Here is a 27,163-nt window from a genome sequence, read left to right as displayed (position 1 = left end):
TGGTGAGCATCTTATTCCAAAATCATGGGCACTGACACGCACTTGGCCGTCCCTTTGCTGCTGTAACGGCCTCCACAATTCTGGGAAAGATTTCCACTAGATTCTGCAGCATGGCTGTGGGGATTTGATTCCATTCAGCAACAAGAGCATTAGTGAGGTCAGGCACTGGTGTCGGGTGAGGAGGCATGCGTTCCAGTTCATCCCAAAGGTTTTGGCTGGGGTTGAGGTCAGGGCCAACATGAACCAACAACTTAACATGATCGCTGGTGCACAATTCAATAGTGAAGCTCTGAAATGTACACCTGGATGTATTTTTAGCGATGGATTAACTAGATTTAATTAACATTTAAGGAAATGTGACACTTTATAAATTTCAGCATTATTACAGCATTAAATGTTTTTATTTAATTATTGTATTTAAATAAATAATTTTATTTAATTTATTAAATGGTCAATAATAACTGTAAATAATGTAAAATATTCACTTTAAAATGTATTTCATAAGTCTCAGGGTCTACAGTACCCAGAAAGTTTTATTTAAACTGAATAAACACATATGATGTGTTATTTTTTCCTTAAAAAAAAGAAAAGAAAGCAATGATACTAAATTGTGGTCTTAAAATGGTAATTTGTGCCAAATGCAGGTTTTATTTTATAATGTTTTTTATTCCCTATTTTAAAGTTGTTTGTTTAAAATAATACTTTTCTTTGCTCACAGCTCACTTTAAATTAATTTGTAAGCCTGTCTATAAAAACGTCACACATGAAGACAATCAATATCTTCAATTAAGATAATTGTATTAACTAAATTAATTAGTCCAGTCAGATTGTTGCATTTAATATTGGACTCAATTGGCTTTACAGCCCAGAGGAGAAATTTCAGCAGGACATACTGTGGTTACAACAAATTGTCAGACAGTGTTACTGGAATTAATATTGTGCAAGAAAACTGGACTCGGGTTCATGTTCAGAATCACACATTAATGCTTTTCTCAAACTCCACCCAGCAAGTGCAATTCTCACACAACATCTGAACGCCAAAAACTCATCCAGCAGGCCGTGTGAGAGCTTTCTGGATATCCAAGCGGGAACAGGAAGTCAGCCAAAGATGACAGGTATCCAATTTACAAAAAAAAATGTTAAGAGCCAGACTCATGTGTGAACATATACTGCTGTGACATGAACCTCTGCCTGGAACGATGGACAGATAAGCACTGATTCTGATTAGATGCTGTAACCAAATAAATAAATAATCTTCCTAGCACCATTTACGTGTGAGTACTTGTTCCTGGTGTGACAAAGGTTTGGGACTAAAGAAACGGCATCAATTAGAAAAAAAATAGTATTTATAATCTGGTATAGTATTTATAAAGTGGTATTTTAGTAGAGGTTAAGCACATTTTGTGTATAAGTTGACAAACTGTGCATTTTCTGGAGAGAGAAGCGAATCTCAACATTTGTAACACAAAGCTACATGGCTGCAAAAAAAGCTATTTAGCAAAACACTCACTATATGACCCTTTATCTATATCCACGGGCAGAGCATTTTCATTTCCATTTCCAAGCAGGTGAAGGAAGAGAAGGTCCTCAGACCCAGAGAGCAGTTGTGTGACTACAAGACGCTGAGGTTACGTGTGTGTGTATGCCAGTGTGTGAAAGGTGTACATGTATGTATGTGTGTGTGTGTGTGTGTGTGTGTGTGTGTGTGTCCGTCTCTGTGCTCCTGACCACATCTGGTCCCAGCATGCACGGCTCTCACGCGTGCTAGCATGGTGTCCTTTACGCTAGGTGGAGATTATGCAGAGCCAGAGGAAGGAATTAAAAAGCACAACACTGATTTATGCCAAGCTTCAAGTGTGTGACAACACAGTTCAGCACCTGGGGGCCAGTGCAGCTGAGGGAGAGAGCGAGCAGGAGAAGGACAGAAGGCGTGAAGCCGAAAATGTGCAAGTACAATGTTACAGTGAAAAAAGGGACATTTAGAGTCAAGTTAGAGGGGTCACATGGACTCAGATTTGAAGGGTGCAATTTATGTAGCATGGAAAAGATTTCACATAGTTGTCTGTGATTACGGTTAACACACTGCATTGGGACATAATAGCGTCTCAATATATATCCAAATATGCACTTGTTCACAAAATTCTCAGTCCCTCCAGGATTTTTGCAGAAATTGACACAAAATCAAGTAAAAACAAGCAAAATCAAGGAGACTGCAATTTTTCAAAATGATAGCACTTTTCCCACAGATTTGGGCCAAGACACGACATCACAATAGACATTTACCCAAAGAGTACAGTTATACATATGTGTTTTTACTGGTATAGTAAAGGAAGAACCTTGTGCTTGCAGTTTCACAGATTCAAGCCGATTTCCACAAATAAGCAAACTCAAATAAGTGCTCAAATTTTGGAAGAAAAATGCAGCAAAATCAGCCATCTCCACCAGAAACTCAGAATCCTAAACCAGATTATTACATTACATGCAATCATGTTTCTGGTTTACTCTGATACACACACATCTGAAGGCGCAAATGGAAGTTCACATCAAAAACCTTTGTAACACAGAGACACAGGAAGCACTGGCATGTGCAGGTCGACCCTTTCTGAAGTAACAAGCCTGAGCATGCAGTGATCACTCCTACAGCAGTGAATACATGAGCACATGTTTACATGGCACATATCTGCAAAAAAACGTGTCCAAAACAGATAAGTACAATATCCTAAATTTTAGATGTGCTTCAGTGTGGAAGGAATGAGAGGGAAGAAAAAAACGTGTCTGGCATTTTCAAGGTTAACTGATTATAAACCAGCAGACATGGCTGCTGAGTGCTGGAGCCTTTAAGGACGCTTTCACACCTGCCTTGTCTGGTGCAGACCAGTTAAACATGTAAACATTCCACCTGTACACTGAATAACTGAACTGAACTAAGTCCAAGTGAACTCTGGGTCTGTTACCGGTGAGAACAGGATGAAGAGCTGCACCAGAATGATATCAGAGGAAATTCACGTCGCACAGAAAGTAACCTTTTGGACTGAATATAATTTAAATAAATAAAAGAAGTCACTTTAATTATTAGACTGTGGAAACTAGGAATCTCTAGGAATGAAATGGATCCAGTCCTACAAATGGAAAAGATTTATTTTAATTTTTTTTTTAAGCAGGGAATAGGGATTTTGCTGGGAATCAAAACTATTTAATGGAAGCAGACTGAAGGAGCCCCGGTGAGGTCGAGCCTGTGAACAGCACAGTGGAAATCTAACTTCCAGAGCTCTGTTCTTATAATAGTCTAATAGTAAGTGTTTCTGATAGTGATTTTGGCATAACCCTGCTCTGGAGGTGTTTGTAATGGTTCAGGCCTGTGACTCATTCCACTCCAGCCCCTGTGTTTCCTCTCTGCTCTGTCCAGATGCGACAGAAGTGGCAGGAAAAGCCCTGAGGCTGGCAGCTGACTCAGGCTAATGGCTTTAACGGCTTTCTGAAGTCTTGGTGAGTAACATGGCAGCGTGATGAGCTCATGAGCATCGCCGACGTGAGAGAAATGCGTCGTCCAGAGCCACATGGCAGCGTGCTTGTAAAGAAGAACTCCGGGCATGAGGGACTGGGCTGAAAAACATTTCCGCTTAGAGATTTGTAGGGTGCATGCACTCACAGTGTAGGTGTGTGTGTGTGTGAGAGAGAAAGAGAGAGAGAGAGAGAGCGAGAGAGAGAGAGACTTGCGTCTCACCTGTCATCAATTTGTGGCGGAAAGCAAAGTAAGGGTGTAGACGAGAGGAATCTGTAAGACATTCTCAAACTGTAAAATCAATTCAGGGGTCAATTAACAGCACATGTGCAGCGTGTTCTCGGTCTCCGGGGGCTCAGCACGTGAAGGACTACACAAGGCTAGTGTATAAGAGGATAACTGCGTAACTGATTAACATCATGAACTTCGTTGGTGTAGCTACATGGGTCCCCGCTTCAGATGCCTGATAGCATGGTGGCCTACGTGTTTTTTTTTAAACAGTTGGCAGGAGACATTTGGCATATGGATCGGTTTTCTATATACATGTGTCTGGGTACATAAAGGGACAGAGTAATGTATATACAGGCCTCAGACTCAGGACAAACACCGAGTGAGCCAGAGTTCGACTCGTGTAGACATCTCACAACTCTTCCCAGCTTTTTCTTTTTTAAAAAGGCAGCAAGTTTCAACACAGGGACTGATTTTCACAAGTCAGTATTAATCAGTGCCAAATGTGTTATAGTTACAGCAATTACACTCACAATGAGAGGATGATGAGAGGCGATTCACTCTGCAAATGTACAAATTAGCACAAGCTTATCATCAACGGTATCATTACTGCTAACAACAGGAAACTGAATACATTTATCACTGAGACTTTAGCTGGCTTTTCCTGCCCTGATTATTGAATGAAGTGAGTAAGTTGTCCATGGCAATGTGGCAAATATCCAAAATGTCAGCCAAAGAAAATTACTGCATGGTTTGTTAAGCCAGTCAATCATGCTGAGGGTGTTGGTGCAGAACAGAACTCGAGAACTACATGGAAGTGATTTTAGAGTAACATTCAGTTTTTTAATAACACACACACACCCAGACATAGACAAACAGACACACACACACAGACAAAGACAAACAAAGACAGACAGACACACACACATACAGAAAAACATACACACAGACACAGACAGACAGACAAACAGACAGACACACACACACAGACAGGCGGTTGCAATTACATCCTTTTGGGGATTCATCTGCTGCATCATCTCTCCTAATGCAGAGGTATTACAGTGGCTAAGACTGAATTATTTCCATGCTGTATTATTTACACAAGTTTGCAAGATCCTCACGACTCCAGACAAAGGTGCTTTACAACAGAGTATTAGTACATCCTGAAGGCAATACTAGTCTCTGCAGTAATCACCATCAAAATCTAGTTATGTCTGGTTAAAGTTAGTGTGATAGACAGAGTTAGTCACGGAAGCTTTTCTTACAAATCCATTCACATGTAATCTATCTCAGTCGAGTTTTGAGTGAAACTGTGCTGTCGAGACTGAAACTAACGTCCTATTTAGAACGGACTGGTTTTACACAGGGAGGTGTGGGTGGGGTGGGGTGGTGTATTAATTACCTTACAGCATAGCTTTAGGGCTTTAATCAAATCTGAACCGATCATGTCAGTCATGTTTCACGGCCTGGCCTTTGACATCTGGAAAGATGGAAAACTCCTTTTTATATATATATATCCTGTCCGAATTGACATGTTGGTAAGGATTCCTTATATATATATATATATATATATATATATATATATGCTAAGGAAAGAGGTTCAGCACTTCATCTTTAGTTTAAAGGCAATCCAGGAAGTGCTCAATCTTTTTTTTTTTTTAGTTTATAAACTGAAACAGGCTGAGATGAAATATAGTGGACATTTTTAAGGACTTGTAGGAGACAAATCCAGGGGTTTAGGTATATTACTGGGTTCTTTGCACAGGTAAAGCTTACACGTTTTGGTCATGTGATGAACTTGGACTGCAACATGCCTAATAAATCGAAAAAACTGTCAAATATTGTACTAACAAAGTGTGTGTAATTTGCATGGATTTATTTATTTATTAATTACATCAATGTGTCAACCACAAAAACACTCACATCTCATACAATTTATTCAGAGATCGGTTATTCCTTGCAAATCGATCATAATTATTTTTTTTTTTACTACAGACGTTCTGTGGTAACATTATTAACAGATATTCAGAAATCTTATCCCGTCTGACAGATGTTTCCGGAAGGATGGTCGTTTGATCGATGAAACACACATTGTTCTTTCCTCAGCAATGCATTTTATAATATACAACAAAATGCAGAAGATGATATGTTGGGCATGGGCAAAAAATAGCTCCCTGTTCAAGCTTAGTCCAAACAGCAGTACAGAAAACTATTTACAACAGAAAACTATTACTTATTAATTGAACTGAATAAATTATTTAACCTATTTATAAGGCTGGCTTTTCCTTTAGACGAGTAGTCAAGCTCATCAAGGAATCGACTAATACAGGAGATCTGATCATCAGATCTTAATTCATGATTAAACTAGATCATGCAACATAACTAAGCAACATTTACTAAGCATTGACTATACTATATGAAAAATCTCTGAGCATCCGTTCTGTGGGTTTCTTTTCTAAAAGCTCGAAGCGGAATAGCTTTCCCTAAGAACACAAGAGCTCGCTTTGTAAATCAAATATTCGCATGTTCATTAGATGAGTAGGCCTTCCTTTGTAGAAAAGTCCAAATCGTCAGCTCTCCTTCAAACCCACAGACGGAACGCTCGCTCAAAGAAAAGAGAAAACAAAGAAAAGAGAGAAGAAAAGGAGAGAAAGACTTTAGAGTGGCTCAGGGAGGGAGGCATGGTGGAAAAGTGGGCCCCGATGAGGCCCCGCTTAACAGGCAGCTCTTGTGAAGGGCCAGCAGCCGAGGAGGCCTCTTGTTTTTATTAGCCGTCCCACACAAACACAGGGTCAGAGTCCTGCGAGGCCCAAAGTTTTGTTCTGCTCCCCCATTTCAAACTAGAGCTCCTGCAAAATCGGCTTTGACTGCTGATGGGTGTTACTGTAGGTGTAGGTGGTATAATTCTCACCACACTCATCGGTGGGCCTTAGAGCGTGGCTGAAAAGCAACAGTCTACACTCTCCCCTGCTGGTGAAATACTCCTGTACTCAACCTGCACTCAGCTGGACAACCTCCGTCATGCTACAGGAAGTGGACATGCTCACATTTTGCCTCGAATAATGTTCAACGTGAATAACACAGAGCGGAGTGTGTTGTCTAACACGATAAAATAGTGTTTGGGTTAATTTCTTTTCCAAATTCTAAACTTTTGTGCTTGTTTACCCGAGAGTGGATTTGCAAGAGGGTGGGGGGGAAAAAAGTCCAGGTTTTATTTGTATAGAGCTGTCTCACAAAGCAGCCTTCCAGGAATATAAAAATTCTAAATAAAAATGTTGAAAATAAATGTATATTTATCTCTAATGAGTACACAGGTGATGGCAATGAGGAAAAACCTCCTGAGACGATATGAGGAAGAAACCTTGACTTAAAAGGGAAGCCATCCTCATCTTGGAGATATCGGAGAGTGTGATTATAAATCTGTACACTATATAGGCAAGTGCAACTGCGTAACCTGGAGATTTTGAGCAACTTTTAAGTATATGAATCAGCGAAATTTCCATCTAAATGCCACCAAATGTTGTGATATTGGGACAGAAGGCAATACTGGCCTTGGAGGAATTATTATTTTACTGTTAAAATAGATTACGGTGTTCGTCTTCATCTCTCTCTCTCTCAGCACTTTCCTTTCTTTAATCAGTCTATTGATAGTCTTAAATGTTGATTATGTTGTCACATATTCAACAGTCACTGTGAATGAGGTGTTTCTATTAAAATGTATGATCACGTGAGGGGGAAAAAAAAAACAGATGCTGAAATCACCACTGGTACTAACTTGCGCATGATGGCCTTCCTGATGACAAGCCCTTCCTCCAGGTCCGCTTCGTTAGCCATGAAGAGGAGCCGCTTCCCCGTGCCGTCCACTCCCACAAAGTCCCGCTGCTCTCCTGATGCAACACAACAACACACACTCACACTTTGTATACACTACTCAGCGTTATGTTTTTTTCCACACACAGTGCCAGCGCTGCTTGGAGAGCAGTATATAATCACGTGCACACTGCCAAGCCTTCAGCACTTCAGTACACACAGTGCATGCAACAGTGAAGTTTCACATCAACAGAGATAATAATAATAATAATAAAAAAAAAATTGTGCAAAACATCAGGCCGATGTTTTCTCTGAGTGTGATGGTATTTTTTAAATAAATAAGAAGTCTAGAGCAACTGCAAATAAAACAGATTTGAAATATTTATACTGATTTTTACAGCTTTATACACTGAAATACCTCTTTTTGACCTCCATTAAAGGTTGAATTGACATGTCAATAATTTTATTTTATTATTAAACCACCCCAAACCCCTGACATCACCAATTACATTTTTTTTTTACACTAAACTGATTTTAATAGAAATAGAAATAGAAATAGCCTTTATTTGTCACATATACATTACAGCACAGTGAAATTCTGTCTTTGCATATCCCATCCTTGGAGGTTGGGGTCAGAGCGCAGGGTCAGCCATGATACAGCGCCCCTGGAGCAGAGAGGGTTAAGGGCCTTGCTCAAGGGTCCAACAGTGGCAACTTGGCAGTGCTGGAGCTTGAACCCCTGATCTTCCGGTCAACGACCCAGATACTTAACCGCTTGAGCCACCACCGCCCTTCACGGGTTATGACGGATTTATGCTCCGTTCACACATACAGCGACCTTCTGTTAAAAAAGCGACCAAAGATCATTCATGTTCAATAAGAGCTGGAGACTTCATAAGCATCAACACATGTTGGTGACTCGATGTGGGAGTATCCAGGAACATGATAAAGTTTAAATTTAGCCTTGGTGCAGTGGTGCACGAGAGTAAAGACACTGCCTCTCCATTGTCTAGTATCATATGATACAAATATACACTGTGAATACCATCTATACAAAAAATCACCCTCCAGAACGTTTCCTTTTAGCCTCAAGAAATTTTATTGCACCACCCACTGATAAATGTTATTTCTATGGCAACCAGTAACAGGATCACCTACTGACTGGTGAGTAGCAGCGATAAAACCACTGCATGTGTGAACGCAGCAACAGACCAGCCATTAACCTGCTGTTTTGCAACGGAACATCTGGAACGATTCGGGTTTAGGCACGGGAATGACTCGGGTAAAATACTCATAAGAGTAATTGTGGGGGGGGGGGGGGGGGTTCCCTCTGCCAAATGACTTGTACCGCATTCAAGCCGCTACTGTACTTGCCAGGACAGGGTGCATCCTGAACCAAACCATGAACAAATCTTCATACCATCATAATAAATCATCCAGATAATGCCTCTGGTAACAACACAGTTTTACCATAGTGAAACTATATAATGTTTCAGATCCAGTCTGACCAATTACAATTTAAAATAAGAAAGTCATTCATGAGCAGGATCAGGTGAGGTGAGTTTAGCAACCTATTAGTATGATGCATTTTGTAAACTTTTCTATTAAAGTCCATTTTAATCTAATTTGATTTGCAGAAATCTGGCTGTAGATCTGAATGCTAAAGGCTGTGATCTGACTGGCTCCCTGCACTTTTCAGTAAGTATAGATTTCAACAATAGGGCTTTTCACACTTGAAATAATTAACCGTGGCTGATTGTGCATCCTGGGTGAAGTTGTTTCACACTGCTCATACTTGACCAATTGATCCTGGCTCTTCATAATCTGACGTTACACACTGTACATTCCTAAAACCCTGGGTCCTTATCTTCTTATTTGCGGCGTCAACAACTGTGATTGGATAAATACAGAGCGCGACCGGATTAAATAATGGCTTGTCTCATGCTTTTACATCAGCGACAAAAAATGTCAGCATGTAAATCCCTGGCTGTATTAAGCCTCCTGACTTCACAAAAGCATCACTGACCAGTGCTTCAGGGAAGAGTTTCATAACCCAGGGTATCAAGCAGTACTAACCCTGTGAACTGTTCCTCTACCCAGGGCTCAAAGTAGGGGTTAGAATGACGATAACAGGGTCAGAAAAGCCCTAATGATTGTTTTGGATAAAGATATAGTAACTGGAGTTAAAAAAAAAATAGTTTAGAGTCTTCAGTCAGTGAACGTATTAAATAGGCTTGTTTTAAACACTGAGTGATCACGAAGCATTTGCTGACAGACCAGAGGAAAAGGCATCTGCTTCTTAATGACTTCTTTCTGTGAAAGTTGGTGGTTCTTGGCTGCGTTTATTGACAAAATAATTGGAAAAGTCTGGATTGAGAAACTTGCATCCAACAGCGGACTAACAGAGTATGTTGTTTGGACACTGGTTTTTTTTTTATTTTTTAAAGTTTTACTGAAATCAGTTATTACTTGGCAAAGTGAAAATCCAAAAATGATTGGCTAAAGCAAATTCTTTGCTACTATAGTCTTCTACAAACCCCCCTAAAATATTTGGGACGATATTAAATAACATCTAATCTGAATAAAGCTTTAAAGAGAAAGGAAGACATAATGGATTAGAAACATTAAAACTAGCAAGCGTTTAACCGTTACAGCATGGCACGAGTAACAGTACCTGCTTTCTTCTTTCCTTTCTGACCGGGAACGGTCTCTGTGAATTCATGCACTTTGCTCATGAGCATGGAAAGCGTGGCATTGTGGGCTCGGAAAAGATCCACCACCTCGTGCAGCGCCACGTCCGTAATCAGGTCACAGCTCACCACCAGGATGTCCGTCTGAAAGCAAACAACAGAAAAGTGCGTGTGTTACAGGGCTGTCATTTTAACTGTGACGGGAAAAACAGGAGCCTGGAGAAAATTATAACTATTAAAAATAATGTATAATAACATGTAAGATGAAAGTGTGTGCTCTAGGTTTGTACCATATATTAACTGCACTAATGTCTGCTGTGTACTGTAAACAAGAGCTATGGAAATAAAATTCCCTAAAGGAATTATTATTACAAGACTGATCTTCAGGGCTGCGTCTCTGCTTGCACATTTGTAGCTTTTCCTTCCAGCCAACACATTAGATCCAGCTGAGTGTCTAATTATCAAGCCCATCGTGTGTCAGCAATAGGAAAACTGGAGTGGACTGGAGTCAAGAACCCGTATACTATAAAATATATTGGCGTGCTTGATGGAAAACCTTCATAGGGTCGACTTGTACTATCCCAGATTTAGGAGACGAAAACTACTACATGAGGTACCCATGTTGGAGCTCTCCGTAACGTTCGGGGTTCTGAACAGAAAACATTCATAGATTTGGTGTACGGGTTGAGAATAAATGTCCTAGCATGGTCCATACAGATAAGAGCCGTGTCCAGAGCTCAAGAGTCAGGTTCTACATATACAAGTACAAAGTAAAAGTTAAATTCCAATTACAGTATACATTAAGAGCAAGCGGACGCTCGCTGGCGCTGCTCAGCAGCTCCGTGTACACATACGCATCCTTCCACGCCAGTTCTGATGCTTCATAAAGACTCCTCGCTGTATGAAAAGCCCCCCTGTATTTCTCTTGACGACAGTCACAACAAAAGTCGGGTTTATAACATTACGGCGGCGGATGACGTGGGAGCTGCAGCGAAGGAGCGGGGGGTCGAGCTGCCTCCATAAACACTTTGCTCTGGCCTAGCCTTCATCTGTGCGTGCATATTTGTATATGTGTGTGAGCGAGCGCAGGCGTGGAGGAGAACCCGGCGATAAATCCTGCTCGCCTTTGCCATTGTTTCTGTTTAAGTTGTCTGGTTCCCATCTGGTCTGCCCATCTCGAGCCTGTGGATAAATAAACGGGGGAACGCGAGTGGCGAAAAAAGGGCCTGTAAGAGAGCGCCTGGCTCTGTGAGAGCTGCATGCCTCATTGGGGAGGCCCTGGCGTGACGCTCCAGCTCCGGTTCTCTCCCTCCTTTCTTTCCCTCTCCCTCTGGGCAAACGGCCGACCTGAGGACACATGCTCAACAGATAAAGATGGACAGAAGCCTGACTATTCGCCGTGAGCTAGAGTCAGCATCCTAACAGCTACAGCAGTGCAGCAGAAGCTCTCGCAGCGTTACAATATGTCTCATGCGAGTCTTCCACATGGCGAGGTGATGATGACGGTCAAGAGGGACTCGTTTTTAAATCTTCATTCAGAAGTCTTGAGTAATAAACGACTGAACAAACAACATTCTTGTGGAATAAGAAACAAATCAGTAAAAAATAAAAGGAAATCCAATAGGCAACGCCTTTATTTTAAAAGTGGACAGTGGCTTACTGCAGTAAACACTGGGTTATAGTAATGGTATCATGTGTGCTGTATGATATAACAGATTAGTGGCAACAGGATACAGAACCTCAGCTCATTATAACAGGATCTAAAATAATCAGTCATTTTTGTGAAGACCAGAACGGCACCACGCCACTTGACAGAGGGGAGAAATGAGAGGCTGGTGAGGGAATGACGGTTTATATCAGCTATAATGAACATGATAACAGAAGCTGTCTTACAGACATTCTACTTCATTAAAGGTATTGTATATGTACTGTATGGTAATGTACACAGATAATATACAACAAATCGCATACATTTTATTATAAAATATTTCTTTGTGGTAAATAAGAGGGGGAAAAACTCTATGGGCTGTGCTCCTCTGGGAAAATAATCACCCTGTCATTATTTTCTTATTACTGCAGCCTCCTCCTTCGTGTTTTACTTTTTACATAATAAGTCATATTGTTCATTCTTGTCTTTGAATTTCATTTTGGAAGAAATGTGCTAGCATGTGTGTGTGTGTGTGTGTGTGTGTGTGTGTGTGTGTGAGAGAGAGAGAGAGAGAGAGAGAGAGACTAGTGATGGAGGACTGAGGGTATCCAAATGAAAAATCCAAGTTCATGACTTTAAGCAGCCTCCAACAAGATCGTAAAAAGATTTCAATTCAAAACAATTTCAAAATGCTGAACGACAGGAGGAAAAAATGTGTACGTGAAAAATGACATACAATCACATCTGCACACGGGAGCGGCACACGTGTGCTAAAATGCCCCCAAATATGCAACAAATGCGAATCCACTCCATCAATGTCACAGCAGAACTGACCACTTAACACGGCATAGCTACACTACTATTTTTCCCCCCGCGACAACTGGCCGAATGCCTGAGGGAGCCTGTGTCCCGCACGCTGCAGGGTGGACGGCTGGATGTGCAGGCGTGCATCATCCTTTACCCTGCTGTGCCCTGGTCACGGGGATGCAAGGCAGCAGGAACCAGAGACATTCAAACTCTGAACACCGCTGTGAGGCTCGGAAAACACGTCTCTGAGAGCGAGGGAAGCAAGAAGAGGGGGATGGGTAGAGGAGAGGAGAGGAAAGAGGGGGTAGGAGGTCAGGCCACCCACACACTGCTGTAGTTCTGCCTGACTAAACCCCCCATGCCCGGGGCGCTGCCAGGTGAGACCACCCAGAAGGAGAGGAGAGAGGAAGAGAGGGAGGAAGAGGGTGGAGAAAGAGGAACGTAGCACAAGTGAAGGAGGCGGCGAGGAAAACAGACAAAACCAATGCTGGGGAAAAAGAGTTTGTATTATGTGTTGACTTGAATGTTATAACACGAGTGAGTGAAAATGACTAGCACAGACTCGGTAGGAGGGGAAAGAATATAAATGGTAAAAATCACAGAGTAATAACTAGAGGACATGATCTGATGTTTTTTTGGTATTTAATCTGTGACACTGCAACAGCATGAGCTTAGAGAAACTATTTCACTTCTTATAAATATCCCAACATTCAAAACAACACAGAAGTAGTGTATTCAGCTCACTTCTTTTTTTTCCAGTAGGACATGCTACAGATAATACTGGAATTGGAATAAAAAATGGTAACAATATAAGCATTTCAGATTTTTTTTACCATGGCATATCATATCAATACACTGCCACAGCCTTGTTAAACAAATGCAATATGACAATATTACCTAGTGAAAGTGGGCCTTGAACCCAGACTTGGGAATTCTCAGACCAAGAATTTTGGTTTAATTTTAAATACTTTGCAAATCTCAGCAAAGAACAGGTCGACGTGAAACGAGAAATAACCGGAAAATCGTACGAATGACTTGCAATAATCTCCATGACTAATATAAACTGATCCAACTAATAAACTAAGGCACAAATATTTATTCCTCTATATAAAAGGCACTTGGAGCTCCAAATATGTACGTTTGACACTCAATACTAGTGCTATCTTTTATCGATAGGCTTAACAACACATCTTGAGACTTATGAGGATTCGAGCGGTTAATAAGTTCCAGGAAGATTTAGGCTTCCTGATTTAATTGCTATCCTGTTTTGTTTGGTCTGTGGCAACAGTACTGATTACACTGTAATAAACCGTAAGAAACTCCAGGTGTTCAAGAAAACATCACCTGCCAATAACAACATTATGGGTATTGGAATTAGTGCGATAAGCCACGTGATCGCTTGACTGGTGCTTGCGTAATGTTGCGATTGCACGCTGTGAAGGTCCACTTTTAAAGCATTTTTCCATCTTTAAATATCATCTAGATGTTTAGGCGAGGGATAAATCTTGCTCAGATTAAAGGACGTGAAAGAACACAGGCAGGTCAAAGTATGAAATTGAGAAATCTATAACCGTAAACATAAAATAATAAATTCTAAAAACATCCATAAATATCAGTCAGCGACGTTAGAACTCATTATACATCAACGTCAAGCTCTGAGATTTAGCCAGAAATGAGCCGAAACGTTTTTTTCCTCCCAGTTGCATTTCTCTACACGCATCGTGTGTGTGACACGAACCTCTAGCCCCATTCCTGACAAGACCTGGCAGAATTCTCCATAAGACAAGATTATTCCGTTTCTGCCTAAACATTGACTTAAGGCGTCACTATGAACCCAAACACTGGATAATGAAAGAGTGCTTTAACGACGACACTGTGAGATTCCACCATTATGCGCGTGTTATTTGCTAAGGGAGGATGAGAACGCTGTGTGTATTGTCCATACAATAAACAGGGATTTTGAAGCCCCTGCTGCCAGCTGTCATCTCTCAACACTTAGCGGACTGTTCGTGCAGTGGACGCCTCTGCCGCTCAATGCATTTAATCTCTCGTTTTTCTCCCTGGGATTAGCAATAAACGCATCTGTGCGGCCTAGCGTGCTAGAGCAGGCCCTCCTCTGGAACGTTCCCTTTCCAGTGCATCAGGGTTTATTATGGCGGAGTTAATCTCCTGTGAGGAGCACATGTTTTTACCATCCCTCCCTCAAACTCCCACATTTTCATGGAAGCCATGCACGGCGAGGAATGAAATGGACCTTAGGACACACACATACACAAGATGGGCTGTAAATGATATGTTATCCTGATCCTGGAATGACAAAAGCAGAGAAATTTGAAGAGGGGGGAAAAAGAGAGAGAAAAATCTGGCCAGCCCAGATGTGATGACACCTTCTAAATCCCTAATAACTCATAACACATGACTGTAACCCGCACACGCCAACACCACCTGTCCCGGCTGTTCACGTGGAAACTGTCACATGTGTGGACGCCAGGTCTGAGGATTCAGTAGGCAGGCTCGATGCTGCTGAAACCATGTGTTTGTGAAGGTTTTCAGCAGGTGAAATGAGGCGGCTTGTGTAGTCACGGATCATGGGGTAACAGAGGTCCGTGTGTCACATGCCAGTCACGTGGATGCCAGGTGAAGGCCACACACACACACACACACACACACAACAACCCATCACATTCATACCCATCTACACCTATTCTGGGTAACATTCACACCTCCCAAGCCTGCATTTACTGGAGTGTGTACGTTGTATATTCTTCTGAAGCCTAAATCCTGAGTGTAATGATAACGCTAGAGACTGTTATGCTCTACATCTGGCTACTCCTTCAACACCATACTTAGAATTAACAATGGGCCTGTTCTCTGTTGAAGGTATACCATCCAAAAAAAGCACTTTTTAAATACTAGTGCTGCAATGTCTTGCCTGATTTATGCAAAATCAAACATAACAGCATATCAGATTGGATTTAAACCATTTCTGAGAACGTGAACAAATGGCAGAAATAATAAAAAGCCATAACGCCAGGAATCTAAGCCAGGATCTGGCTTTCTGACTGAGGTTTCGACTCAGTGTGCGCTTCAGGCATGTACACAGTTCCTCAGAGTTCAGTGTGGGCTGGACATACTTTCCAAATGCAGTGAGGGGAAATTTATATACTTCCAGTGCTTATGTCTATTTTATGTCTTTTGACTTTGTAAAGTATATATTCATAAATTGATAGAAACTGACAGGCAAAAACGTTTGCCATTTTGAGGGACTGTATTGCCATGTATTGCCAAATAAAAAACAGTTCTTGCACAAATTGTATTGGAAAACTTTTACACAACAAGTGAAGGTAAAGAAGCTTCCTAAACATCTAAGGAACAACATTATTAACCAACCACTACAAACCAAAAAACAACAAAAAACTACAGAGATTAAACATCCCTGTCAGGTTCCATGTATTCTACAGGTTCATGATGGCACACCTGGACAGATGTGCCACGCAAAATTTCACTTTCTGTGAAACCATTGATAAGAAAAGGAAGAGAGAAGAAAGCATCAACTGGAAAAGAGCTGCAGGACGACCTGAAAGCAGCAGGAACAGCAGTTCTACAGGGAACAATAGGCAGTGAACTGCATCGCAGTCATCTCCGTTCATACACATCACTCTTTACATACATCCTGGTCATATTTATAAGTACAATGTCAAAAGACTTTATATCTATATCACATACTCCACACAAACTGATTAAAATAAGCTTAAATAATAATAACCGTACCAGAGAGGACATGTTTATCTAACATTTTTTGCTGCTCTATTCCAGATCTCCAGGACTGAGGGCACTTCAAGGCAGAGAAAAACAGGAACTAATCTGCTCCAGAGATTACACGAAACTATAAACAGAATCAGTATCACTCTTTAATAAATAATAAACTGGAACACTGCTGTTACCTAAGAGGAATAAAACACTGCTTTTGGAACATAACTGACACCGGTTTTAATTAATCTCCTACAACAGCACAAGCCCAAGTGTTTAATTCCTTTAATTAAACAGACTAATTCCAAGTCGAAGCTGTAGGTGTCTTATTGGGATACGGTTTCTATTAGCAGATTCATGATTGGCGTTATGAATTATTAATATTATTATAGTTGTTATTATCGTCTTGCCTTGATCTTCTGCTGTATGTGTCGCAGGGCATCAGCTGTCCCCATGTCTGCTTCCTCCGGGATGCACACCACGTCCAGCTTCATCTTCACGTCCAGCTTCACTCGCTGCTCGGTGCTCAGTGCTTTCTGCACGTCTTTCGTGGTGATCACTATGACCTCTGAGACGGGGAGGAACATTAATGATTAGACCCATGGCAAATTTAGAGCACAATTCAAAGCACAGATACCAAGACGTTCTCGAAGTCTACAAACACGTCTTGCAGGAATTCACCTGTGAAAATTATTACTATGAATGAAGCAAATAAATCAGTGCAAATATGATTAACTGGCACCTAAATCAGAGAAAAGCAACAGATGATTTATGTGCCCAGCCAGGGATGTGAGAAATTGCATTTTAATGATGTGTGAGCTTACATATTCATTAAGACCCATACTGGTGGAACCTGAATCATGCCTTCAGTAATTCTGGTTCTCTTGGGAAAAAAGTTGCAAACCCAAGTACCCAGTTCTAAACCTATATGCAATGTAGAGTTTGAAATAACTCTATAAATCATTAAATCTGCAAGATACAAACTCATAAAATTATATGTTGAAAGCTTGTGTTTATCAATATTATTATTATTATTATTATTATTTTGACACTTGCATTTCAGAATGCTGAAAGTCACCCTAACTTCCCTCACACCATCTCCTATCATCGTTTAACCAAATGTTATTTTAATACCATTCAACCCTTCTTTCACTGATCCTTAATTAAACAGAGGAGTACTAACTCGTGCCAAGTTCAGATACAGCTGTTGCTTTAGCCATCTCCTGGAACACAAGCGTTACTAACTGTACATCATATTTATTATAAGCATCATCTACATAGAATCATGCCAGAAGCAATACAAGCAAGAAAGATGTATATTATTAAAATGATATATTATTACCATCAACGTGTTTAATAGTGCGGAGTAAAGTTTAAGCTTTAAGAAAGACGCATGTGGACAGAATTGGAGCTAATTAGAAAAAATTTTCAGACACATTTCAAATAAGTTCATTGTTAATTACTTGCCAGAAGTCCCTGTGCTTGGGCCAAGTGGTAAAGCTTTTCCTAGAATCTTGCTTAAGTGCACAAACATTTTCTTGCAAAGTTGCTTACATACTGTAGTTAGTGCTGCGTAAACGCTAACGCAGGCTTTCGCTGGCCGCGCTGTTGGCTGTTCACAGTACGTACTGTGCTACAAATAAAGGTACACACTGTGCTGCTGGCCAGGCAGAAGGCCACGGCCACAAACTTCATACCAGCAGGATTAGTCAATATCAGCTAGGTGTAAAGAATAAACATTTAATTATCATTAATACCATAAAACTCAGTCCGCAAGCATGTGTGCCTCCTTCTCCCTACTTGGCTTTAAAAACAGGTTTTTTTTTTTTTTCCCCCTCCGAAACTGCAATTTCTTTCTGCTCTGCAATTAGTGAGCAGTATCCCAGGGAGAAATCATGATATGTGGAGAATTAAACTGAAATAACAGCAGAGCTTTCAGGGTTAGTTCATGTAAACTGGGTCACGCAGAGGATCTGGATCATCACACAGTGGTATCAAGAGAGTCGGTGTCAGTTCGAGAATAACCAGGTGCTCCACTCCTCTCCTCTTCTGCCTCTTCTTCTGTATTACTTTCTTCAGAACTCCCCCTGGTGAAGGCTGTCTCCAATACTACATTAAATCAGGAAATTCTTGAAGGTTTGAGTGACTGAGTCAACATCACAGTTTATTTCCAGCGTAAACCATCAGGATCTGATGCTGTTTTTTTTTTCCATTTTAAAGCATTTTCTAAACTGGGTTTAGCCAATAGATATTTAAACCTGCCAGTTTGTAGGAGGTTCCACACATGTTCTCTGCTGAAACTTAGAAAAATAATAAAAATAAGCATTGGCTACTTCATTGAATAAAACAAGAACAAGCTATATTTTGTGGACAGCTGCAATATAGATGACGTATCCCAAAAAGGTCTCTATTAGATCCGTCACGCCTTAAAGTAAAGCCGAAGCCTCTTTATTCATGGCATCTCGATCTGTTTTTGGGTGATGTTTCTTAACGGCAGTGATGTCGCAGTGGTTAGGTTTCAGAGTTGCTGTTGCTCCCTAAAACAATGCGCTGATCTATCGACTGCTCAGCTATGGGCTTGAGTTGTGTCCTGTATCAACATCTGCCCAATGAATCAATGTCAACTTAAACTGAGTACGAGTGAATCGTTTCAGTAAACGCGTGTTTGATGAAAAGTATTTGTGTAGTTTACACCATATTAACATTTAACTAAATACAGTAGTGTCCATTCAAGCTTCTTCAAAATTATTCGATTTGTCGGAACTACAAACACTATGTACACAGACTGTTGTAGTCAGTATTTTTTTTGCACTGATACGATCGAAGTAAGATTTCACAATCGAAATCTGGTATATTTGTTTGTGTGTGTATGTATATATATATATATATATATATATATATATATATATATATATATATATATATATATATATATATATATATATATATATATATATACACACTACCAGTCAAAAGTTTGGCTTCTAATTCCATGGTCTTTCCTGATGTTTATTTCTTTCTACAATGCTGAAGGCGGCCGAAATACACAATAATCTCGTTTGAACAGTTGATATTGACATATGTCTGCTACTGATGCTCTGTAAAGCCTTCATAACGGCTCTAATCTGAGGTGCTGTTAATTGGTGATTTCTGAGGCTGGTCACTCTAAATGAACTTCTCCTCTGCAGCAGAGGTAAGTTTTGGTCTTGCTTTACTGGGATAGTCTTCATGTGAGCCAGTTTCATCATGGTGCTTGATGGGTTTTGCAAATGCACTTGACAATACTGTTCTTGCAAGAACTATTCCAGAACCTGACCTTCGTGTCTTAAAATAACAACTGACTGTTGTTTTTTGTCATTACATATGGATTACTTAAGTCCATGTGTGTTATTTCATAGTTTTGAAATCTCCAGTATTGTTCTAGAATGTAGAAAATAAATCCCTAAACAAAAAACATTGAATTAAAAGGTGTGTCCAAACTTTTGACTGGTAGTGTGTATATTTTATATATATATATATATATATATATATATATATATATATATATATATATATATATATATATATATATATATATATATATATATATATATATATATATATATATAAACTGAGGCTTGTGTAAATATTCAAGCCTTTCACACTAGTACTTGGTAGAACCACCTTTTGCTGCAATTATAGCTTTAACCACATACAACTATTACCCCCCCCCAGCAACTCGTCAACTTGGAGCAGTCTTTTCAGCTACCAGTTTACGCAGTGAAAGTCAAATGGAAAAAAAAACAGTAAATTTCCCTTTCGGTCCTTTCAGATTAGCTTTCAGCAGTAGTGGCTTTAGATTAGTTAACATACAGGCACAGGTCTGTAAAATACTAATCACTGTTTTAAGAAGGTAATCATCATTATAGTATTATCCAGCTAGATTGAGGCTAAGCTACTCTCTATTGTCCGCTTTGTTGCTACAGCAATTTCAGTCCAAAATGTTTCACTACAGTAGAACAGAGGTTGTAGGCACTCAGGAACATAACTGTAAAAGTGCACTTTAGGTTGTCACCAATGTTCACCATTCTAAACACACTAAGCAGCAAATATCCGTCAGGGTACGTCCCTACCAACGTTTCACACTCATACTTCCTGTCAGATTTGCTCCTGGTTATTCAGGTTGATTAAATCTTTTTGTTGTTGTTGATTGCATCACAGATTCTCAGTGTGATTCAGATCTGAACTTTATCCTTGTGTTTTGGACCACGGTCCTGCTGAAATGCTGAAAGTTTCTCCTAAGCTTTATTTATTTATTTATTTTAATACTGGAGCAGGTTCTGTTGAAATATCCCCCTGATTATTGCTGACAAGAAGTACTAAAAATGAAAAACATCCCCAGAGCATAATAGGATAATTGAGTTGGTTTGCACCCCACACAGCACGCTGAAACTTGCCAAAATGCAGTATCTTTATCTTGGTCTGATCACATCTTCAATGGGTCGCTCACGTGCTCACTTCTGGCACTTCTTCAGCAAGAAAAAAGGTTCTAGAGAACCTGTCATCCAGTTCTTAATTATGCGAAGCTCCAGAAATGGTTGTCTAGTCCATCTTTACCTCACTCACACCACTATACTTATCACTAACCCCTTCAGAGTGACTGCTGGTATCACTGTGGCTTCCCTCAACAGTCTGGTTTTTCTGCTGAGTTTTGTCTAGGTAGGGTTTTTATGATGTGATGCTGCTTCCACTTCCTCTGCATTTACCCAACAGTCCTTACTAGAATGTCCAACTTATTGAACAAATTACACCTAAATCATTTTACATCCTATTTTTTAACTTTCGGTACATCATTACCTTCCTTAGAATACTTATTTTCACTCCCTTCCTTCAGACCGATGTTCTCTTCACTTATAAAGATGTTTTTTTATTCTAAAAAGAGGAGCTTCTTTAAAATTTCACAGGTTAAGACAAGGACACAATCCATCTAAAAGTCAAACACAGTACGTCTGGAGCTTTCAGAGCCTAGGAAGGTGAAAAGCAGCATTTATTTAACTATTTTGACTGTACACACTGGAAGAGAAGACAATTTTGTGTTGAAATGGAGCCTCTTGTACTGAACAGGGCCTCCTGCTACGAGAACGTTATAATCATACCCTTGTGCTGCAGGTGGCCACTCAAGGCGAAGGTGAATCGCACATCAGACTAACGAGGGAAGTAAATGAGGCCATGTTGAGAACATTACTAGTGTGAGGATGTGAACACATCCTAAACGAGATGCCACAAGCCCTGAATTTCATTTGGCCGACTGTAAAACTATTCACCCTGGCTCTGAGTGTAGGATATTTAACCGACATCTGGACTTATATGTGGAAGCAATATAGGAGGTAAAACATTTGACCCAATTAAATCAACATGCACAGCTTTGCTGAATTACTATAATCAATAATTAACATGGTATAATAATGAACATAAAAACGAATACTGATATAACACTTTGTTTAATTTGATGTCTATGGTCTGACGAATAAGCCAACCTGCTACACAACCACATGTAGTCTGGACAACCTTGTGTTTTTAACGAACTTCATCCCACACACACACGCTGCTTAAGCCTGTAGCTATGTCCGAGGCACGCTGTAGTGCACGGTTTCAGTATTAATCCCTCATTAAGCGTGCGTTACTCAACTCTGCAAACGGCTGTTAGTGATTAAAGTAACTGTTAAAATCGGAGGCTGGAAGAAATCTTGACTTTAGCACAGCACACAGACGGCACCGTACAGTCTCTCAGAACATATACGGGTATAAACTTGTCTGCCACTCACTTCTGGATGTCAGTCTAAGACGTGAAATGATAACAGTGTGTGGGCTGCTTAAATTGTCTAATACTATATATATCACGCGCCACACTATACATCCTAAGGCAAGACTTTTAAAATTACAGACCAAATATTTGACTTCACATGGTGGGTGTTCTATAAACATTCTTTATATACGGTACTTGTCTATTCTGTCAGCACCACCTCCGTTTAACAAACTACAATGATGATTGGCTAAGGCATTGTGAAAGATCCTTCACTTGTTGTTCTTTCCCCCTCTTCTTCAGTATCAGACTCATTTATTCCCTAGAACCCATAAAGCCTATGTTTCATGTCTGTTATTTCTAGATGTCTAATATTAGAATTACAATCAGCAGTAATATCAGCAATATATTTATATATATATATATATATATATATATATATATATATATATATATATATATATATATATATATATATATATATATATATATATAGTGTAAAGCAGTGTTGGAACAGCTAGCCGTTTACAGATTTGTTATCGCTGGTTTAAAATCAAATGAAAATATTTTCCATTGGATATATTTTCAATCGGTTTAATGCTGTTTGTCAAATTGGTTAGAGAACAAGTCCTTTCTTGTACTGTCTCTTGTACAGCGACCTAGCGGCTACTTATAATATTTCTGATTGCGTAAAATTTAAAGCTACCATGACGTTTTATCCGTTTTGTGGGCAGCTGTAATATACACGCCATATGTCACACCCTTCAGAGTGTAAAAGCCATTAATTCCTGCAAAGATGACTAATCTAGGCCCAAACTATGTTTTGAATTGGCCATCAATGTCATGTGAACCCCCTTGCTGCTAAAAATAATAATAATGGGGACAATAAAAAGTCTTTAAGTGAGCTCTCAACTGTTCTTATTTAAGTTCAGCCCTTTTGTATGTATAGTTAGTCCACACAGCTTCGTCTGTGATTCATTTTGATTACTATAGGATATACACTATAATCTGCTTTGCTTCTGTATTTCCAGAATTAAGTAATTTAGTTCAATTTATTTTTATAGCGCTTTTAACAATGGACATTGTCTCAAAGCAGCTTTACAGTAGTATAGAAACATAGAGGGGGAAAAAATTACTATTAAGTTTAAATTTAAGTAACTATTTTATCCCTAATGAACAAGGCAGTTGCAACGGTGGCAAGGAAAAACTCCCCGAGATGATCTGAGGAAGAAACCTTGAGAGAAGCCAAGCTCAGAAGGGAACCTCATCCTCATTTAGGTGACACTGTGCTCTTAAGGAACAAATAGGTCAGTGTAGTTTCTGAGTATGTAGGTATTCAGCTGCTGTTAATCGTTGCTCAGTTCCTTACTTTACCAAAGGAGACCTGATTCGCGAAGTTCACTGGGACATCATCATAGAGCAACACGAGAACTCTGACGAACAGAAAATAACAGAAAATATATTTTGCTACTTGATAAAATAATATTGCTAACTCTTACTGATCGAGAAGGCCCGACATTTCACACAGACAGAACCGTGTTCTCGATCAGTCTGTGGTTAGTATGACATCAGCTGTGAGCACTGACTGTTTACTTGCAGCCTAATAAATCCCATCTCTCCACAGGTGCCAGTGTAACGAGATAGTCGATGTTATTCATGTCACATCTCTGTGGATTTAATGTTAAGGCTGATTGGTTTAGATGCCTCAAAAGATTTTGCCACCTTAAACTATTTACTTAAAACTTCAGGTCTTTCCATTGATCCATCAGTGCTTCAAAGCCAAATCCAGGGTCACAGTGGCCGTGTGCCGACACTGTATATACATTTCCATATGTACTTAGCTGCTGTTTCCATGCAGTGCGCAGAAACAAGCGCAAGATAAACTGAGTGAGCCACAACTAAACAAGGCATCTATCACAGCAAGGTAAAAGCACGGCAATGAAGCAGCACACATAAATAGTCATAACTCAGAGTGAAAGAGCTGAGAGAGAGTCTGTGATTCATGGTATTTAGATAAATAACACACCTTATATTTCTTATTTCGAACACGGGAGCATATGACAATTTTTAAAGTCAGCAGAGATGTGCTTGATCAGTAATGCATCAGATATCAGCACTATAAAGCAACATTTTTAAATGTATTTAGCACGCTATGGTTGTGCAAAAGAAAAGCAATCACACCATCATCATCATCAGATCAGAAGTTTGATGATGCTACAGCCTCTATTACCGAGCCATGCCAATGCTCTGTGTGGGAGTGATGGACTTACTCTTCTCCCCGGTTCACCACAATCAATTGTAGGCATCTGTGAGCTTGTGTATGCAGAAGAGGGCAGATTTCCTCTTGTGCATGTTACTGCATGAGTGTCAGTACAACAAGACGCTGTGGCTGGCATCCTGTGTCTCAGAGAGAGCATGTGATAGCATTCATCTTCCTGTCATGCAATGGCAGAGGAGAGGAGAGCTGGAGTGGGAAATTCAAAAATTCTCCCATAGAATTAGGGCACACCTACTTATTATCTTAAATGATAACTCCTGTAAGCATACACTATATTGCCAAAAGTTTTGGGACACCCCTGGAAAACACTGAATTCAGGGGTTGGGCTTGGTTCCAGTGAAAGGAACTCGTAATGCTTCAGCATACCAAGACCTTTTGGACATCATGCTCCCAACTTTGTGTGAACAGTTTGGGGATGACCCCTTCCCGCTCTAACATGACTGCTCACTAAGCAAACACCATAAAGATAAGGATAAGAGATTTGTTTTTGTTGCGGAGGAACTTGACTGGCCTGCACAGAGTCCTGACCTCAACCTGACAGAATACCTTTGGGGTGAATTAGAGCAGAGACTGTGAGCCAGGCCTTCTCATCCAACAGTGCCTGACCTCACAAAGAGCAATGGTCAAAAATTCCCATAAACACACTCCTAAACCTTGTGGAAAGCTTTCCCAGAAGAGTTGAAGCTGTTACAGCTGCAAAGAGCGCGCCAAGTCCATATTACATTCATGTGCATGTAAAGGCAGATGTCCCAAAACTTTTGGCAATATAGTGTAGCAAATAGTGTGCAATGGCTGTTGCTGTACAACAAATATTTTTTCTTTCCTACAGTATGCTAAAGTACACAAGTTCCCTAGCCAGGTCTTGAGGTACCCCAGAGGACCCCTGTCCTACACCTTCTACTGCTCTCCCTTCTCTAACACACCCACTTCACGTAATGAGCTGAGTAGTTCAGGTGTGAATCAGGTGTACTGGGAACATGAAATGCATGAGTACTCCACGACCAGGTTTTGGGAATGTGTGCTGTAAGAGATAATAGAGTATTAACATACTGTATACAGAAGATGAGTTAAAGTGTATTGGTCTGAGATCACAAACTAGTAGGAATGAAAAGAGCCATGAAGCTATGATAATGCAATGGAATAAAACGTGGAGCAATGCTGTATTAGTAATGATGGTGCATTGACAGGCATTTGTTTGTTTACCTTCAAAGCCGGCTCTCTCCAGCAGGCTGAGTGGGTACCAGATGAGCGGCTTGTTGCCCACTGGCAGTAAAGGTTTAGGTGTGTTGTAGGTGAGGTCCATCATGCGGGATCCACCACCAGCAGCCATTAGCACTGCCTGCAGCTCCATCTTCATCCACTGCCATGCAGGAGAACATACACACTTCATTCATTCATTCATTCATTCATTCATTCATTCATTTATACAAGTCTTTCAAATAGAACACATTTTGCTTATTAAATAAACCTTTTTTGTTAACAACAAAAAGAAAACAGTAAACACCGTACGATCTGTTTATGTTTATGATTCATCATGTCACAAAATTCAATAGTTTTCTAACATGACGTCATCAGGTCATATACCTAGTACCGCTGTGGCTGAGCAACTTAAGAGACACGTTCTCAAAGGTCAATAAATGCGGCACAAAAACTGATCTTAGGAACACAACAGACACACTTCAGCTAGCGTCGATCACTTTAGACTCCATCATTTAGAGCATGTAATATCAGACGTGTGCTAGCCGGCTAACATACCTGTTCAGCAATATCGCATGCGAACTACAGCGCTGTTAGCATTCAGCAGCAGCTCACGGCAATCTCCCGCTGCAATGGAATAACTCCAAAGTGTACGGAAACAATCCCGGAGAGGCAATGACTAAATATTTAGAAAATATTCAGCAAATGTTTGAGGATCTACAATAACTTAAAGGAATTTTTCAGCTTCAGAGAATCTCACTAGCTAGCCAGGTAGCTAACATGATGACACCCGTGCCGTTACGTTGAAACAGTCCTGAAGGAAACTTCAACCAGAAACGTTCGTTCCTAGTTCCTTGATCGTTCTTACCAAAGTATTATATTCATAAGACAAAAATAATTCAACAGAACCCATCGTATATATCCTTTTATAACACTGAACTTAAATATATATTTTGAAACCCTTTCTAATATCAGAAAATAAAAAACTATATTTACTATATTTATATGCTCAATAATGTAGCATTTTTTATCAATTATTAATATTATTAACACACACACACACACACACACACACACACACACACATATATATATATATATATATATATATATATATATATATATATATATATATATATATATATATATATATATATTACTAACAATTATTACTGTTGTTATTTGTTATTTATATATATATATATATAATGATTTATTATTACTATTATATGAATTCAGAAAAGGAAGAAAAGGAAATATGAATATTAAGAAAAATGTATAGAATTAAAATAAATAATAAATTAAATTTAAATTAAATTTAATTCACTTGTTGCTTTGTGCTTTTTGGTGTTGTTCTTATCATTAGTCTCATTATGAAGCACAAAAAATAAATAAATGGCAGCTCATCTTTAATGTCTTTAAAACATAAACTATTAACTACACAGAGGGGAAAAAGTGGGAGAATGGGAGA

At 39.7% G+C, this 27,163-nt stretch overlaps 1 protein-coding gene across 2 annotated transcripts in view; it reads right to left on the bottom strand.

Moving 5' to 3' along the window:
- Positions 1–26,514, bottom strand: part of eif2b3 (eukaryotic translation initiation factor 2B, subunit 3 gamma) — a 37,521-nt gene extending 11,007 nt beyond the window's left edge. The window contains exons 1-5 of one of the 2 annotated variants that reach the window (XM_058395721.1): positions 26,251–26,514; positions 25,699–25,879; positions 16,846–17,003; positions 10,215–10,374; positions 7,506–7,617 (exon numbers count right to left, since the gene is read on the bottom strand). In XM_058395721.1, coding sequence (XP_058251704.1) covers positions 7,506–7,617; positions 10,215–10,374; positions 16,846–17,003; positions 25,699–25,852 — 584 coding nt within the window. In that variant the 5' untranslated portion in view covers positions 25,853–25,879; positions 26,251–26,514. The remainder of the gene's footprint in view (positions 1–7,505; positions 7,618–10,214; positions 10,375–16,845; positions 17,004–25,698; positions 25,880–26,250) is intronic. The other variant, XM_058395720.1, reaches the window with a different exon arrangement.
- Between the last annotated feature and the right edge of the window lie 649 nt (positions 26,515–27,163).

The sequence above is a fragment of the Hemibagrus wyckioides genome, linkage group LG07, assembly GCF_019097595.1.
Source record: "Hemibagrus wyckioides isolate EC202008001 linkage group LG07, SWU_Hwy_1.0, whole genome shotgun sequence".
NCBI lineage: Eukaryota > Metazoa > Chordata > Actinopteri > Siluriformes > Bagridae > Hemibagrus > Hemibagrus wyckioides.
Note: the sequence above shows the minus strand (reverse complement) of the source record. Positions and strands in the feature narration are given on the sequence as shown.